This window comes from Oratosquilla oratoria, chromosome 19 (assembly GCF_046742065.1).
Source record: "Oratosquilla oratoria isolate Oo_2021 chromosome 19, ASM4674206v1, whole genome shotgun sequence".
Lineage (NCBI taxonomy): Eukaryota > Metazoa > Arthropoda > Malacostraca > Stomatopoda > Squillidae > Oratosquilla > Oratosquilla oratoria.
Genome location: NC_134795.1, coordinates 18,133,072 through 18,149,478, shown reverse-complemented (window position 1 = coordinate 18,149,478; position 16,407 = coordinate 18,133,072). Strand labels below are relative to the sequence as shown.

General features: G+C 44.9%; 1 protein-coding gene across 1 annotated transcript in view; it reads left to right on the top strand.

Annotated features, from left to right (window-relative positions):
- The window catches only part of LOC143035760 (uncharacterized), a gene marked incomplete at its 5' end in the record, with an annotated part of 127,702 nt that overhangs the window by 54,454 nt on the left and 56,841 nt on the right, over positions 1 to 16,407 (top strand). Inside the window, 2 exon segments of the mRNA XM_076202691.1 lie at positions 1,710 to 3,685; positions 13,582 to 13,629. Of these exon segments, the coding sequence (XP_076058806.1) occupies positions 1,710 to 3,685; positions 13,582 to 13,629 (2,024 nt within the window).

Here is a 16,407-nt window from a genome sequence, read left to right as displayed (position 1 = left end):
GAATTATTTTATTTTTATTTTATTTTATTTATTTATTTGTTTATTTGTTTATTTGTTTATTTAAAACTGAAACTTGGAGCGTTAGTCCCCTCTTCCTCCTCCCCTTCCCCCTTTCCTCCTCCTCTTCCTCTTCCTCTTCTTCCTCACTTCCTACTCGATTACATATAAGCACTGTGCGCGAGGGTCCGTGGACCGCTGACGGCTACCGCGGGGCTGTGGGTGATTTTCTGACGTCGAAGAGATTTCATATTAAGAGAGATAACAACCGGCGACTGATCACTATTAGCTGATGACACGGAATTTGTCCCATATTCACACAACATGGACAACAATCCAAAGTTTCTTCCCAGAGAGATCGGTGGGAGGGCCCGGGGATCGTTGCCTGCCACTGTGGGGCTGCGGCTTGGCATGCAGTGAAACTCGAGACAACGATTATTATTGGTCATACGTTCATGTGGTCAGGGATAAGAAAACCGCAACAGAGTCTCCCGTTACGGGTATTACTGGTATCGGGATGTTGCCTTGAAAAAAAAAAAATCTTCTTCCTCTTCTTCTTCTTTTTCTTCTTTTCTTCTTTTCATTTTTTATCTTTTTATTTTTCTTCTTCTTCCTCTTCCTCCTTTCCTTTCTTCTCCTTCCTTCTTTCCTCCCTCCCTCTTTCTCACTTCCTTACTTCCGTCCTTTCCTCTCTTCCTATTTTCCTCCCTTCCTCCCCTCCCTCCCTCTCTCCCCCTCCCTCCCTCCCTTTTCCTTCCTCCCTCCCTCCGTCCCTCCCTCCCTCCCTCCCTTTTCCTTCCTCCCTTCCTCTTCCTCCCTCCCTCCGTCCCTCCCTCTTCCTCCCTCCCTCCCTCCCTCTTCCTCCCTCCCTCCCTCCCTCTTCCTCCCTCCCTCCCTCCCTCTTCCTCCCTCCCTCCCTCCCTCTTCCTCCCTCCCTCCCTCCCTCTTCCTCCCTCCCTCCCTCCCTCTTCCTCCCTCCCTCCCTCCCTCCCTCCCTCTTCCTCCCTCCCTTCCTCCCTCCCTCCCTTCCTCTTCCTCCCTCCCTTCCTTCCTCCCTCCCTCCCATCCTTCCTCCCTCCCTCCCATCCTTCCTTCATTTCTTCTTTCCTTCCTCCCTCCCATCCTTCCTTCCTCCCTTCCTCTTCCTCCCTCCCTCCGTCCCTCCCATCCTTCCTCCCTCCCCTCCTTCCTCCCTCCCTCCCTCCCTCCCATCCTTCCTCCCTCCCTCCCTCCCTCCCATCCTCCCTCCCTCCCTCCCTCCCTTCCTTCCTTCCTTCCTCCCTCCCATCCTTCCTCCCTCCCACCCTTCCTCCCTCCCTCCCTCCCTTCCTCCCTCCCTTCCTTCCTCCCTCCCTCCCTTCCTCCCTCCCTCCCTCCCTCCCTCCCTCCTTTCCTCTTCCTCCCTCCCTCCCTCCCTCCCTCCTTTCCTCTTCCTCCCTTCCTCCCTTCCACTTCCTCCCTCCCTCTCTTCCTCCCTTCCACTTCCTCCCTCCCTCCCTTCCACTTCCTCCCTCCCTCCCTTCCACTTCCTCCCTCCCTCCCTTCCACTTCCTCCCTCCCTCCCTTCCACTTCCTCCCTCCCTCCCTTCCACTTCCTCCCTCCCTCCCTTCCACTTCCTTCCTCCCTCCCTTCTTCTTCCTCCCTCCCTTCCTTTTCCTCCCTTCGCCATTCACGAGAACTTTCATTTTCGAAGTTTCTCTTCCTCTTGCAGGTTGGTCTCCGCCCGTCCCTTCAGCTTCGCGAGGTACTCCTCGACGAGATCGCTCAACCTCGCACATCGAGGCCCTCGCAGGAACTCCGCTCCTGCCGACGTCCTCAAAGACCTCCTGGGCGACTTCAAGGACCGGACCTCAGCCTCGAGTGAGCTCAAACTCCAGAGGTGGTTGAACCGGAGGAAGACCCTTGAGATCGGTGATGGTAACGACGGCGACGAAGACGACGACGAGGACGACGACGACGATGGCTCCGACTTCAGTCTCCCGCACCGCTCACCCTCTCCGATAAGCTCCTCGTGGCGTCGGGACATCAACTTCAGCGCGAGGAACCTCAAGGAGAGCTTGCGGCTCTCGACGTGGACGTCCACAGGAGAGAGCGACGTCTTCGACACCCCAGAAGCGATGGGGAACATCCAAGGGGCCGAGGGCAAGAAGGGGGCCAAGGGGGAGAAGAACAAGGGCAAGGAGAAGGCCAAAGGGCGCCTGCAGAAGGGAAAGTCCCCCTCGAAGCCCAAACTCCACGGGAGTCGTGATTTGCTGGGCGAGGAGGACGCGAGCACGCCCTCGAAAGTGTCGCCCTCGAAGCCCTTCCCTCCCTCTCCGTCGCCCGTGACCCCACAGGCGCCGGCCTCCCCCGCGCCTCGCCATGTCAAGGCCGCTGCGCCAGCGCCTCCTTCAGGAGCTACTCCCACTCCACCGAAGCCAGCCACCATCGTCACCGATTCGTGGAAGCAGGCGCGCCGTATCGAGAAGAGCCACCAGGCTGCTGCTGCTGCGGCGGCGGGGGCGGGGGAGGAGGCGGGGACAGCCGCCGCTGCAGCCGCCAGAGCCTCCTCCGTCTCCCCGATCGACTCCTCTTCGAGCTCGGAGTCGATCTTCATCGAAGCGAGGAGCGGCTTGATCAACAACGACAACCTCCTTGACACGGTTCCTGAAGACGGGGCTGCCACGCCCGTCGTCGCCGTCCCTCAGGACCTTCCTCTGGACAGGACCTACGTCAAGGGACTCGAGGACAGCGATTCCTCGTCAGACTCCTCGGTGACGAAGCAGCAGAGCATCGCCGAGAACTTCGCGCAGGACATCCTCGCTGGGGTGGTGGAGAAGGGCGACAATATCCGATCGAAGAAAACGGGAGGTTACCCGTCCGTTCAACAACAGAAAACGGGGGGCTACCCGTCAGTTCAGCAGCAGAAAACGGAACGCGGGCCGAGCAGGATTTGCCCCGAGGCGTTCGATGATCCCCCTTCCTCCACTCCCACCCCACCTCCGTCCCAGGTAGATACTCCAGTACACACACAACGACAGACGGAAGGAGGGCTGACAGCTTCCAAGCTCACAGACGGAAAAGCGGTGAAGGGGGCTGCCGTGGTTGAGGGACAGGAAGGGCTGGACGTCGATGATGTCGTTATTTCGATTCCCGGGAGTGATTCGAGTGTGTTCCTGAGGGACGGAAACGCTGGCGGTGTTGCGCTGGGGTCAGAAGGCACCCACCTTCCTCCCGCCCTTGTTGACGCTACGTCGCCCTCGGAGCGTTCGAGTGTAGCGACAGAATCGTCCTCTGAATACAGTTACATCCAGGAGTCTACCCGCCCCGGGAAGACACAATCCCTTGGGGACATCCTTGAGGACTCCCCGCTGGAGGACGACTCCCAAGAGGGTTCCTCCAGCCCGCAGAAACCGAGGTCGTACTCCGCGGACGGCCTTGAGTACGACGAATCGGACTACGAGTATTACGACGAAGAGTACGAGGGCGACATGCCTCAGGCTTCGGCTGCTGGGGCCCGGGGCGTCCCCGTGGGGCCCACAGGTGCCTTCAGGGTGTCGAGGCATAGGAAGGTCGAGCTGCAGCCGGCGCGACCAGGGACAGGTCGTAGCCACCACCACCACCAGAGTCATCAGAATCAGAATAATTTGAACAACAACATTATCAGCAGCTCTAAGAACAGAACCCAGTCCCAGCTCTGCATATCCGGTAAGTGGCGCTGGGGAGGAAGTGTTTAGAGGGTAATTGAGGCTCAGGTAGTGGGAGTGATTGTTGCATGTTAGATTTGATTTTTTGTTTATTTTATTTCTTTTTGTTTATTATTCTTTTGGTTAGTGTGTGTGTTTGCTTGCTTTCCTACTTGCAATTTTTTTTATTTTTGGTAAATAATGGGTTGAAAAGGTTAAGAAAAAAAAATGAATTTTGCTATGGTTGGAGATGATGGAAATTATTTGTTGTACAAGTTGTTCATTACATCACTGAATCACTGAGCATGTAAGAAGAAGAAAAAAGCTAAGTTGTGTTGCACTATACCATTTTAGACTGAAAAATATGGCAAGTTAGCAGTTGTGAAGTAACACAGAAAAAAAAATAATTAACTGTTTCATGCATGTGAAATAGGGATAGGGATGAGTCATGTAATTATGATGATTAATGGAGGAAGACTGATCAAATGCAGACATAATATAGGACAGGTCAGTGTATTGGGTCAGTTTGCCCTTGCAGGAGGCCTGAAGGTTTCATGAAACCAGCCACGGCAAATGTTTGACCCCATAAGTCATTCAGCGAAAAGACTTCGTATTGACTGAAAGGTTTAATAAAGTGTACCGCAGCTTTCTGACTCTCTTCCCTGTGTCTGTTTATGAAAGTTGATAAAATATTATGACTTGTTATATACACCCTTGATTTAACAGACCCCCCATTTAAAAAAATGTCCAAGCCCGCCCACCATACAACCACGTCATTTCTAGAACCCTTCTTCAAATTTCTTTGTAAGTCGGATGTTAATTGGACAGGAGACAGGGATGACCCTTCATCCAGGAGGAGGGAAACAGGAGTGGTGGATGGGAGTGGAATGGGTGGGAGTAGGTATTTGCCTTTTGACTTGGCTACCCCCCTCATAAGGGGAAGAATCCCTTGGTATATAGATAGATTATATTTATCAGAATACTATTCCCCTTATTTTTATATTATTAGATCTATTTTCAACTCATGTGGTCAGGACTCGAATCCGGGACCTAACAGCCCCACTTCACCCCCTTGCCCACTGTGCCATGGAGCAAGGATGGGTGTATAATTTTGGCAAGGTGGGGATGCATAAATTGAATATTAATCCTTTCACTACAAGCACATCCTCTGAAGCTAAACGAAATAGTCTGAAAGTACTTAGAACAAAATTCAAAGGTGCGACCCTGGTAATAAAGGGACTAACCTCATCATGAGAGTGATGTGACTCATAGATTTTTTTGTTTTGGCGAAAGTCTGCTGATTTGATTCAGCTGAGGGGGCAGAGTGGGGACATAATGAAGTCTCGTGCAAAACCACAATTTACCCCATCTCTATTGTTCAGCAGAATAAAACCAATAAATCAATCCGTTGCCCCAGGTCTCTCTTGCAGGAGACCTGTGGCCTCCAGGAAACTGGCTACAGCCTTCTATCAGGGTCATAAGTCACTTAGAGCAGAGATATTGTGGTGTTGTCTGGGTATTATAAATGTGGGACATAGTAGTATTTACCTAGTTGTATTACACGGGAAGGGAACTATGCTTGTGGTGACCTGTCTTTGTATCTTTCAGCATCAAGATCTTTCTTAAAATCTTGGATAGTGTTTGCACACACTGTTTCTTTTTCTAAGTTATTCCAGATATCCAGCACTCTGCGTCTTCTGTGTGGTGGTTGCCTCCGGGGCAAATGAAACCATATTAACTGGAACAAAATACATTAGATATGTTGCTTTGTTGAAGGAATTAAATCAAACAATTAATGTTTTCTCCTGATTATGCGACTGGAAACTCAATGGCATTAGGCAACAGTCATTTGGTTCTTCTGTGTAGATTTTTCCAGTAAGAAATGATAGAGCTGTCTGCATTAAGTGTATTTACCTAATTGTATATAGGGAGGGAGCTATATCAATGGAGACCTGTCCCATGTTCTCCGTTTATCATACACACATACATATACCAAAGGCTTTTTCCCCCACACAGGGGGTAGCCAAAAAAGAAAAAGGCATAGAAACCACTCCCACCCATTCCATTTCCTATATATTCCACTCCCCTCCACCCTCCTCCCTCCCTCTTATCTTGGCACCTCCTGGATGATGTTTATCATACAACTTGAAATTCAGGTCCGGTTCCCGCTTGGACTATATCATCTAGGAATTCCAGTAGTTTATGATTCTGTATAAAAAAAAAAAAAAAATCGCATCCATCAGATTTTTCATTAAGCTGTTTCTGTTACTAGTTAATAGTGGTAATATTTCATAAGCATTAACAAGCACTTCTATCCATGGGGATAGTATCACATTGAAAAGGTGAAATAATAGAAGTGATTAAGGAGAGATTTAAGGAAGAGCAGAAGAAGGAGGGATAGTAAAAAATATTATCATTATATATTATTTATTTATTTTTGGGTGGGTGGGGTGGAGATTAATCTTCAATTATAAAAGAAAACTGCATGTATTTGGTTCGTAGGGATCACTCCATATGAGTGGGAACAGTTGTTATGAGGAATAATGGGTGGGAGTAGTTGCAAGCTGTCGTCTCTAATCGAGTGAAAAATAATGAAAAAGCAGTAAAAGTTGACAGAGTTTGAGCCCAGTCTGAGATAGTGTTAGACCTTTAGAATAAGGTGAGGGTGTTGATAGGCTTTAGAAGTGGGCAGCAGGTCCTACAGTACCACTTACTATAGGTGTTCATCATTAATGTTTTGAATCATATAAAATATGGATAATTGTGTCTGAAATTTGTGATATGTATCTACCTTTTAACAAAACAAAAACGGGTAACTGATGTAAGACTTAAGTACTGTGATTAAAGGAGAAACTTGGTTTTACGATGTGCCATTTTGTTGCTCAACAAAAACTCATTTCTGACAAGTCTTTTAATCCTTTCATTATGGTGATGCTCCCTAATGAATAAAATCTTCCAGCATTAGACAGAATAATCAAGACTTAGTTTCGATAAAGTAGGAATAAATTGTGTGGCATAATTCAAAATAAAATTGCTGTTATGGTAAAGAATTAGAAGAAACGTAAATATGTAATCCAAGCAGCTGTGGCCTTGCTATGGATGTACTGTGCTTCTGACCCACGGCATTGGCCAGGAAGAGGGAGGACAGTGTGGTGGTGGATGGGAGTGGAATGGGTGGGAGTGGAATAGGTCAGAGTGGGTATGTGCCTTTTGACTTGGCTACCTCCCTAATAAGGGGGGAAAATCCCTTGTTTTATATATATATAAATAGATGACTTGATAGTTCAAATCCTGCAAGCAGCAAGTGAATTCATAGTAATGGCAAATGACATTAAATTTCCTGCTTTAAAAAAAGCCCTTCATGAGGAGGCGGTGTCCTAGCCTCCTCATGATATTAAATGGAATCATGACTTGAATATGAGGAAATTTGTAATGTAAGTTCCGGACATCAAGTAGAATAGAACATTGGCTTGTGTAATTGTGTTGCAACAAAAGTAATCAGTTCCTTTGGGTATTATGCATGTAGTTACCAGTCATGATGGTTAATGACAATTGGATTTCTTTGTAATGTCAATTCAATTGAAGACAATAGGAACTTCTGTAAAAGGTATGATAGGAAGGTTGAAAGTCGTGGGTGCCAAGTATTTCTTCTAATTCATCTTCTTCATTTTCTTTTTTGTCTTCCTCTTTATCTTCTTCCACGTCTTGTTTTCTTCCACTACTTTGTCTTCTTCCTCCTCTTATTTGTCTTATTTCTTCTCTTCTTTGTCTTCTGCTTTGTCTTCTTCCTCTTCATCTTCTTCCTCTTCATCTTTGTCTTCTTCCTCTTGGTCTTCTTCTGCCTCTTGGTCTTCTTCTTCCTCTTGGTCTTCATCTTGTTCTTCTTCATCTTGATTTTCTTCCTTTTGGTCTTTTTCCTTTTGGTCTTTTTCCTCTTGGTCTTCATCCTCTTGGTCCTTTCATCTTATTCTTATTCTTTTTCATCTTAGTCTTATTGTTGTTCATTTTCTGCTTCTTCTCCTTGTCTAGTGTTTCTTAACCTGGGCTCACAGAGGAATCTGTTTTTAGTAATGTAGCAGCTGTAGTCATTGATTTTAGCTAACCTCTGTAGCTCTGCATCTTCTGTAAACATGTTAGAACAGCTGTCCATTCCCTCAAATCATTTGTATGTATTATAGATAGGGCAATGGCTGCCACCAGTGCCAATCCATGCAACACTATTTTTCTAGTCCTGGTGTTTACCCTTTTTCCTCCATACCTTCCTCTCCTCTTCCCTTTCTTCCCTATCCTTCTTTCCCCCTACCTTTACTACTGAAGAGGTTAAGAGAAAAGATGTAAGTAAGAGATACAGCTAAGAAAAACAAAGATACAGAAAAAAGAACTAGTCGAGTGTGAATGTAGGTTAGTGCTGTCCTAATTTATGAAGGAGGAACATTTGCATTATAGACCAGTATCCTTGACCATTGCAATAGCTGAAATATACGAAAGGATTGTTGAATACAGGTGGACAATATACCAGGAGGAGTGGGAGGGGTGGTTTTGGCATATGACAAATTCGGTTATAGAAAGTGAAGGTTTTGTGTAGCCAGTGTACCAAGTTTTTATTTAAAAGTAATTTGTGTTGCACAGGAGGGATGAGTGAATTGTTTGTATGTAGATCTGAAAAAAATCTATTGACAATGTACCTCACAGAACCTAAAATAGTGGTCAAGTGTAAGATGAGAGAGAAACAGAAGAGTAATGTGGAATTTGGAAAATGTAGGAAGAGAGTATCTTGGATGGATCAATGTGTGCCTGATGACTTGTGAGGACATTAATGATGTACGAGATGTCAGATGGCAGTAAAGTAATCAGTGAGGTCTCACAGGGTTTTGTAATGGCACCTGTAATGTTCTTAATATATATCAGTGATATAAAGGATGGAGTAAATGGGTACACCAAATCTATTTATTGATGTCAAGATCATGAAAAAAAAAGTTAAAAGCTATGAGGACTGTAAACTGGTATAGGATGATCTACATACACCAAGGCTTTTTCCCCCTTACAAGGGAGGTAGCCAAAAAGGAAAAGGCATAAAATCATTCCCACCCATTCCATCCCTCAATACACTCCACACCCCTCCACCCTCCCTCTCATCTTAGCACCTCCTGGATGATGGGTCATCCCTGCACCTTGTCCACTGCCCTGGGTCAGAAGCAGTGTCGCAAGACACAGCACATCAACAGCAAAGCTGCTTCATTAAATCGGCGACCCCCCCTCTCCGTCCCCCCATGCATAAAGGAGAGGACGGGGAGAAATCCCTACGGGCTGCGTCAAAAATTGCTCACACATACCTCACCCCCCACCCCCCCGCCCATTCCACCTCATGCATCACAACATCATCCATATACAACCATTCTCCATTCACCCCTGTCTTCTGTCCTCTCCCGTCCTTCCTCAACAGACATTCCCCTCATCCCCAAAGCCCCCTTCACCCCATCCATCCACCTCATCCTAGGACGTCCCTTCATGTTCACTCCCTCCACATCTGCCTTCCATACCTCTTTTACTAGTCTTTCTTCACTCATTCTTTTCATGTGTCCAAACCATCCTAATACTCTTTCATCAACACTATCTCCCAACCCCCTTTCCACCCCTGTTCTCCTCCTCACCTCCTCATTTCTCACTCTATCTAGCCTAGTAACCCCCATCATACTTCTCAGACACCTCATATCAAACACATTCAAACTCCTCTCTAGACAAGATATATAAAAGTAGCCTGTAGTGAAACGTGATATTTAAAGGAAAAAATGGAAATGGGCAAGAGTAAAAAGAGCTATACAATGGGAAATGAATCTCAAAGGATGAATGGTATCTGGGAATCTTATCCATCCCAGATTAGAATATGCATTAGGTTTGGTTTCCACACAAAAAGAAAGATATACAAGAAAAATCAAATACAAAAAAGTGGAAAAGATCCAAGGTTATTTTCCATGTATAGCAGGGAAAGTTAACAATGAAAGAAGAAAATGAAGGTTATAGTTAATTAATATTAATTTGTTAGAGTAGTGCTAGGCATTTAACCCTAGGGATGAGGTCAAATGCAAGTGCCCAAATACAAATATAAATTCAAATACACTATTTTTTTTACATCCAAATGAAAATACAGATGCAAATATTTGAATATAAATCATTAAATGAAATACAAATATGAAGCTTCATGTACAAAAAGAATACAAATACCATTCATATGGAACATTTAACTATTTTACCGTTTTATTAATCTTAGATAAAAATGGATAATTCTACTAGATGTTTACTTGTGTAGATAAGATATAGATACTTAGGTCTTTGTGATGTTACTACACTTTCATGCGGAGGTGGGAGAAGCAAAAGAAGAGAAACAAAATGATCTTGTTTAGTAGCTTTGAGAAAATTAATTCACATTTCTTGAAATTTATGGAGGTTTGTAGAAGTAAAGAAACTTTTTAAAAGTTTTAATGGTTGTGTTATGGTGCTGAGATAAGAGGGAGGGTGGAGGGGAGTGGAGTGTATTTAGGGATGGAATGGGTGGGAATGATCTTATGCCTTTTTCTTTTTGGCTACCTCCCTTGTAAGGGGAAAAAAGCCTTGGTATATGTATGTATGTATGTATGTTATGGTATTTGCCAAATTGTAGCATATGCACAGGACTTTGGTCAAAGTGGACATGTAGTGTACATTCCATTTGTCACATTAGTCATTATATGTTTCTGGTAAAGAGCTTATTTAAGATAGAATAATGGTAAACATCTAGCAAAAAAAAAAAGAGGTAAAGTTAGTTTCACCAGTACATGAGTCATTAATTGTACTTGATTATCATGAGCTCTTAAAAAATGAATCTCAGAGATTATGCCTGTCAGGTTGGAGGGTCTTTCTTGCAATAATGAATAAACAGACAGATAAAGCAGGTACTGTATTGATAAATGCTGCCAAGCCAACTCTGCCAATTGTGGGAAATTCATGAAGTCTTGCCAGTAATGTAGAGGGTTATTAAATTCAGTGAAAGAGGGCAGACTGTTTTCTATAAATTTGAATAATTGGGACTGCTCAGCAGGAGGAAGTTAAATACAAATAGTAGCAGGTGAAGAAACTGTCACTGTGTGAAAAAATGGTGGAGACTTCAATTAAACTCGGGCGAACATTGATTACCTCCCCAGTGGTAGTCCGTATGTTTCAGTCTTTGTTTCATGAGTGACTACTGGTTTTCGATGCTGATCTTTCATTATCATCATATATATGAATTTAATTTGTTCAAATTTGTAAATTCATTTTGGTTTTTATCCATTCAAATTTTTAAATTCATTTTGGTTTTTATTCATTCAAATTTTTAAATTCATTTTGATTTTATTCATTCAAATTTTTAAATTCATTTTGATTTTTATTCATATGCATAGTCTTACTATGCAACTTATCTTTATTTTAAATTCATTCCATTAACATCTCATTAATTTCAATTTTCATAAATTCATTGTGGCGCTGAATGATCATTTTGGTCCCAGTGCCTGGCCGTCGGCCAAAAACTCATAAAATCAATCAAATCAATCAATCGATGCTGATCTTGGTCTTGGTTACTGAGCAAGTATTGACTAATGGGTTGGAACAATATTTGACAAGCGCAGTACATTAAATAATAGTCTTCATATAGTGTCTTTTGCTGTATTTGAAACAAACACGGTAAATGCAAGTCTCGTATACAAATTACATTTTCAGAATATATATACAGGTGTTAACTTTTATGTATTTTCAAATACATATTTTACACCATCCCAGTTTAATACTACTGAAGGAGTGCAGGAAATGAATGAAATAGCCTGGCTATAGGTAAAGTATAAGAAGTACCACCAAGTGCAAAAGGTTTGAGATAGGTTATAGTCCCATCACTACTTAGATCAATCAATCCATCTGTGCCTTGGAGACCTCTTGGTAACAGGCAGCAGCCACCGGATTGGCCCAATCACTCAAGGAAGAAATATTGTTGACTGGGTGTGGCTAGGGTGGGGCAATGTAAGATGAGGTGTTCAGTGTTTTCTGTGTGATGGTTGCATTTAGAGCTTTTTTTTTTTTCCTATGGCCAGGCTTGTTTTATGTTGTTTTTGTATTAGTGTAGGATCATGACTTAGATATATGTAATTATGCTTGGGAGGGGTTTAATAGAGTAGGAAGTTTGGTAATCAATCATGATGTGCTTATTTTGTGACCAGAGTGTAAATGTATTTTTGTATGGATATATTGTGTGGTGCAGATGGAGGGGGAACTACAAATATTGAATGAGATTGTCAGGCAACAATTAGAAGAAAAAGAAATTGCCACTTGGTATGGAGTGGAGGGAAAAGTAGTTATTGTGCTATTTTTCACACGGGTCATGGGTATTAGCAAGAGAGATGCAGGGCAACAAGTTGCTTGATTGATTCACACAGGGAAGAGGAAATTGGAGTAGACTAGAATCAAAAGGTTAAGAATGAGACAAATTAGATGAAAAGAAACCACATTCATGAAGAGGAAGAAATCTGAGAAGTTGAATTGAGCAGACATCGGGAAGTCTGTGGGTTGATAGAATTTCCAGTTGGCTACAGCGTGCACAGGAACTAAGGAAGCTATGACAGAATCAGAAACTAGAAATTTGAGGACATTCCAGTGAATAGGAATTTGTTGGACATACACTTGTATCCAAGAAGGAATAGAGGGACACTTGGAAAAGAATAATAAAAAAAAAATGATTCTGTTATTCACTTGGCAGTTGCAAATTCAGTTTGAATTGTTTGTTACCTTTGTGATTTTTGGCATCCAGTAACAGTCCTCAGGTCCTCCTAAAGATCTTTCAAAGTTCAAATGTTGGACTGCTTTCGATGTTTTACTTATCTGATTGTAGTATACAGTAAAGGAGCAACAGTCATTGGGAACAATACATGATTTCAAATCTAATTGTGATAATTGGAAATCAAGGATATAGACTAAGTTGGAACTGCTTGCGTTTGAGGCTAGGTCTGATAAATTGGTGAATCGGAGATGGGACCCAACTAGCGTTGCTGATGCAAATATTCATAGGGAGGGCCTGTCCCTAACTCTCCAGTTTTTACACATACCTAGATTAAAATTCATGTATGCTTCCGACTGGCCAACTGCTGTAGTAGGAGAACAGTTCCTATTTGTATGCTCTTGATTTTGTAAGAAGAATGGCAAAATCTTGGTGTCAATAAATCTTGGATCTGCCTAGTGTAGGCTTTATGGTCTCTTGTACTGCCTAGTGTAGGGCTTATAGTCTCTTGCAGTCTCCTTCATTCTTATGTTCTTATCTGGTCCAGCGATGAAGTGCCAGACCATTGTGGCTGCTGCTCTGGATGGAGATGGAAGTGTTGATAGTATTTGATAAGATTATTCTTTCCAGTGACCATGCCACAGTGTTACCATACGTAGTTGCTCATTTTTTACTCCACATTGTTGTCAAAACATTGTAGCATCCACACTACAACTGTAGTTAACTCATAGTTAATGGTAATTAGTTTTAACTTTATTTTATTAATTTTTTCCAGGTTTTAGTTTTGTGAATTTTTTAAATCTGTTTTTTTGGTTGTTAAAGTAGATATAAAGTATTGTTAGTGGAATATTACAAACTTTAGAGTTGTTTACATTTTACTTGCTTTTTCTAACTTTAGTTAAAATGTTTTCACATAGTCTAGTTAAAATGTTTTCACATAGTCTTAAGTAATTTTTGTTGTACAACACCAGATCAAACTTTGATTTTTTGTTTAATTTTTTTTATGGGTGAGTACCAATTGAACCTAGAAAATTAACATAATATTTTAGTTAAAGGAGGAGAGAGAAAAAATCATAGATTTGTGAGAGTTCAGAGATCAATAATAGATTAAAAGTTGAAGAAAAGATCTTCCTATGTTACAGAGGCCAGGACCAAAGGGGCTTCGCGTATATCCTTGCCAAGAGACCGTGGTAAGACAATAGTTATGGTGGTGGGTGTGGTGATTGTGGTGATGGTGGTAGTAGTGGTGGTCTTGGTGGTGGTAATTACTAATAACAATGGAATGGGAATGGCATGTGAAACTGTACAGTATATTAACTATTATATATGTATATATTAACTATTAACTATTTAATGACCCAAATCATAGTCAAAGTGTCACTGATGTGGATACCTCCCTTATAAGGGAGAAAAATACCTTGGTATATAGATATATATCAATTATAAAGAAACTTGCTGTTGATGTGCTGTGTCTTGTGACACTGCTTCTGACCCAGGGCAGTGAGCGAGATCCATGGATGACCCATCATCCAGGAGGTGCCAAGATAAGAGGGAGGGAAGAGGGTAGAGGGGAGTGGAGTATGTTGGGGATGGAATGGGTGGGAGTGGTTTTTATGCCTTTGTCTTTTTGGCTACCTCCTGTGTAAGGGGGGAGAGAGAGAGGGAAGGAGGGAGGGAGAGAGGGAAGGAAGGAGGGAGAGAGGGAAGAAAGGAGAGGGGGAGGGAGAGAGGGAGCGAGAGAGAGAAGGAAGGAAGGAGGGAGGGAAGGAGGGAGAGAGGGAAGAAAGGAAGGAGGGAGAGAGGGAAGAAAGAAAGGAGGGAGGGAGAGAGAGAGAGGGAAGGAAGGAGGGGGAGAGAGGGAAGGAAGGAGGGAGGGAGGGAAGGAAGGAGGGAGGGAGGGAAAAAAGAAAGGAGGGAGGGAGAGAGGGAAGGAAGGAGGGAGGGAGAGAGGGAAGGAAAGAAGGAGGGAGGAAAAAAGAAAGGAGGGAGGGAGAGAGAGGGAGGGAGGGGGTGAGAGACATGGAAGGAGGGAGGGAAAGTGGGAAGGAAAGGGAAGGGGAGAGAGAGGGAGAGGGAGGGAGGGAGAGAGGGAAGGAAGGAAGGAGGGAGGGAAAAAGAAAGGAGGGAGAGAGGGAAGAAAGGAGTAGGGAGGGGGTGAGAGATAGGGAAGGAGGGAGGGAAAGTGGGAAGGAAAGGGAAGGGGAGAGAGAGGGAGAGGGAGAGAGAGGGAGGGAGGGAGATAGAGTGAGAGCGGCCCGAGGGGAAGTCTGTTGAAGTCATTGGTCATGCAGTGGTGGATAGCATCAACTTGGGATGCAGGTCTGGGAAGTGGCGATCAGGCTGGTTTCCAATACAAAGTATGGGACTCTGAGCTCACTGAAGCCACCATAGACTGGTTGGAAAGGTAGACTGCACATGTGACCAGGGACTGAGTGTTTTGGTGCGCACAATTTTGGTCAGTCGAAAGTGTGAAGGTAGGGAGGAAGGTTAATCACACAAAGAACCTGAAGAATACCAGGAAGATGTTAAGCTTTATGCGCAAGTTGATTAAACTTCCTTCAGGGTTAGTTGCAGACAGAATGGAGTTCGTATTTATAAGATTCAGATCAGGAAACTCAGATTGATACTGGAGTGCCCTTGATTAATTAATTTTGATTATTTTTTCAGTCAAGTTTCAATGATGAGTACTTTTGCTTTTGGTTGTCCTGTGAGATGTCCGTCTGAGGGCATCAGGAGGGGCAGCATCTTCCATCAACACCATAACCCCCCATCGGCAGGTGGCAGCTGGGCATTCACTTCCTCCTCCTCCTCCTCCTCCTCCTCCTCCTCCTCCTCCTCCTCCTCCTCCTATCCTCCTCCTCCTATCCTCCTCCTCCTATCCTCCTCCTCTTATCCTCCTCCTCTTATCCTCCTTTTCGTTCTCAACCTTGTCCTCCTCTTCCTCCTCCTCCCCTCCTTCTCTTCGTCCCCCTCCTCCTCTTCGTCCCCCTCCTCTTCGTCCCCCTCCTCCTCTTCGTCCCCTACCTCATCTTCCTCCCCTCCTCCTCTTCGTCCCCTCCTCCTCTTCGTCCGCTACCTCATCTTCCTCCCCTCCTCCTCCTCCTCTTCGTCCCCTCCTCCTCTTCGTCCCCTCCTCCTCTTCGTCCCCCTCCTCCTCTTCGTCCCCCTCCTCCTCTTCGTCCCCCTCCTCCTCTTCGTCCCCCTCCTCTTCCTCATCCCCCTCCTCTTCCTCCTCTTCCTCTTCGTCCCCTCCTCTTCGTCCTTCTCCTGCCTCTCGTCGTCCCCTCCTCCTCGTCGTCCCCTCCTCCTCTTCGTCCCCTCCTCCTCTTCGTCCCCTCCTCCTCTTCGTCCCCTCCTCTTCGTCCCCTCCTCTTCCTCCTCTTCCTCCTCTTCGTCCCCTCCTCTTCTTCCTCTTCGTCCCCCTCCTCTTCCTCCTTTCGTCCCCCTCCTCTTCCTCCTCTTTTGTCCCCTCCTCTTCCTCCTCCTCCTCTTCGTCCCTCACCACCTCCTCTTTGTGCCCTCTTCCTCCTCCTCTTTGTGCCCTCTTCCTCCTCTTCGTCCCCCTCCTCCACTTCCTCCTCCTACTCCTCCTCCTCGTCGTCCCCCTTCTCCTCTTAGTCCCCCTCCTCTTCCTCTTTGTGCCCTCTTCCTCCTCTTCTTCTCCCTCCTCCTCTTCGTCCCCCTTCCTCCTCCTCCTCCTCTTCCTGTTCCTCCTCTTCCTCCTCCTCTTCCTCCTCCTCTTCCTCCTCCTCTTCCTCCTCCTCCTCCTCTTCCTGTTCCTCCTTCTGTTCCTCCTCTTCCTCCTCCTCTTCCTCCTCCTCCTGCTCCTCCACCACCACTTTTTCGCCGTCCTTCTATTCCTCTTCGTGCCCCTCTTCCTCTTGAGCGTCTTCCTCCGCCTCCTCTTTCTCCACTCCCTTCTCCTCCTTCTCTTTTTCTTCCGTTTCTCCTCTTTCTTCTCTTTCTCC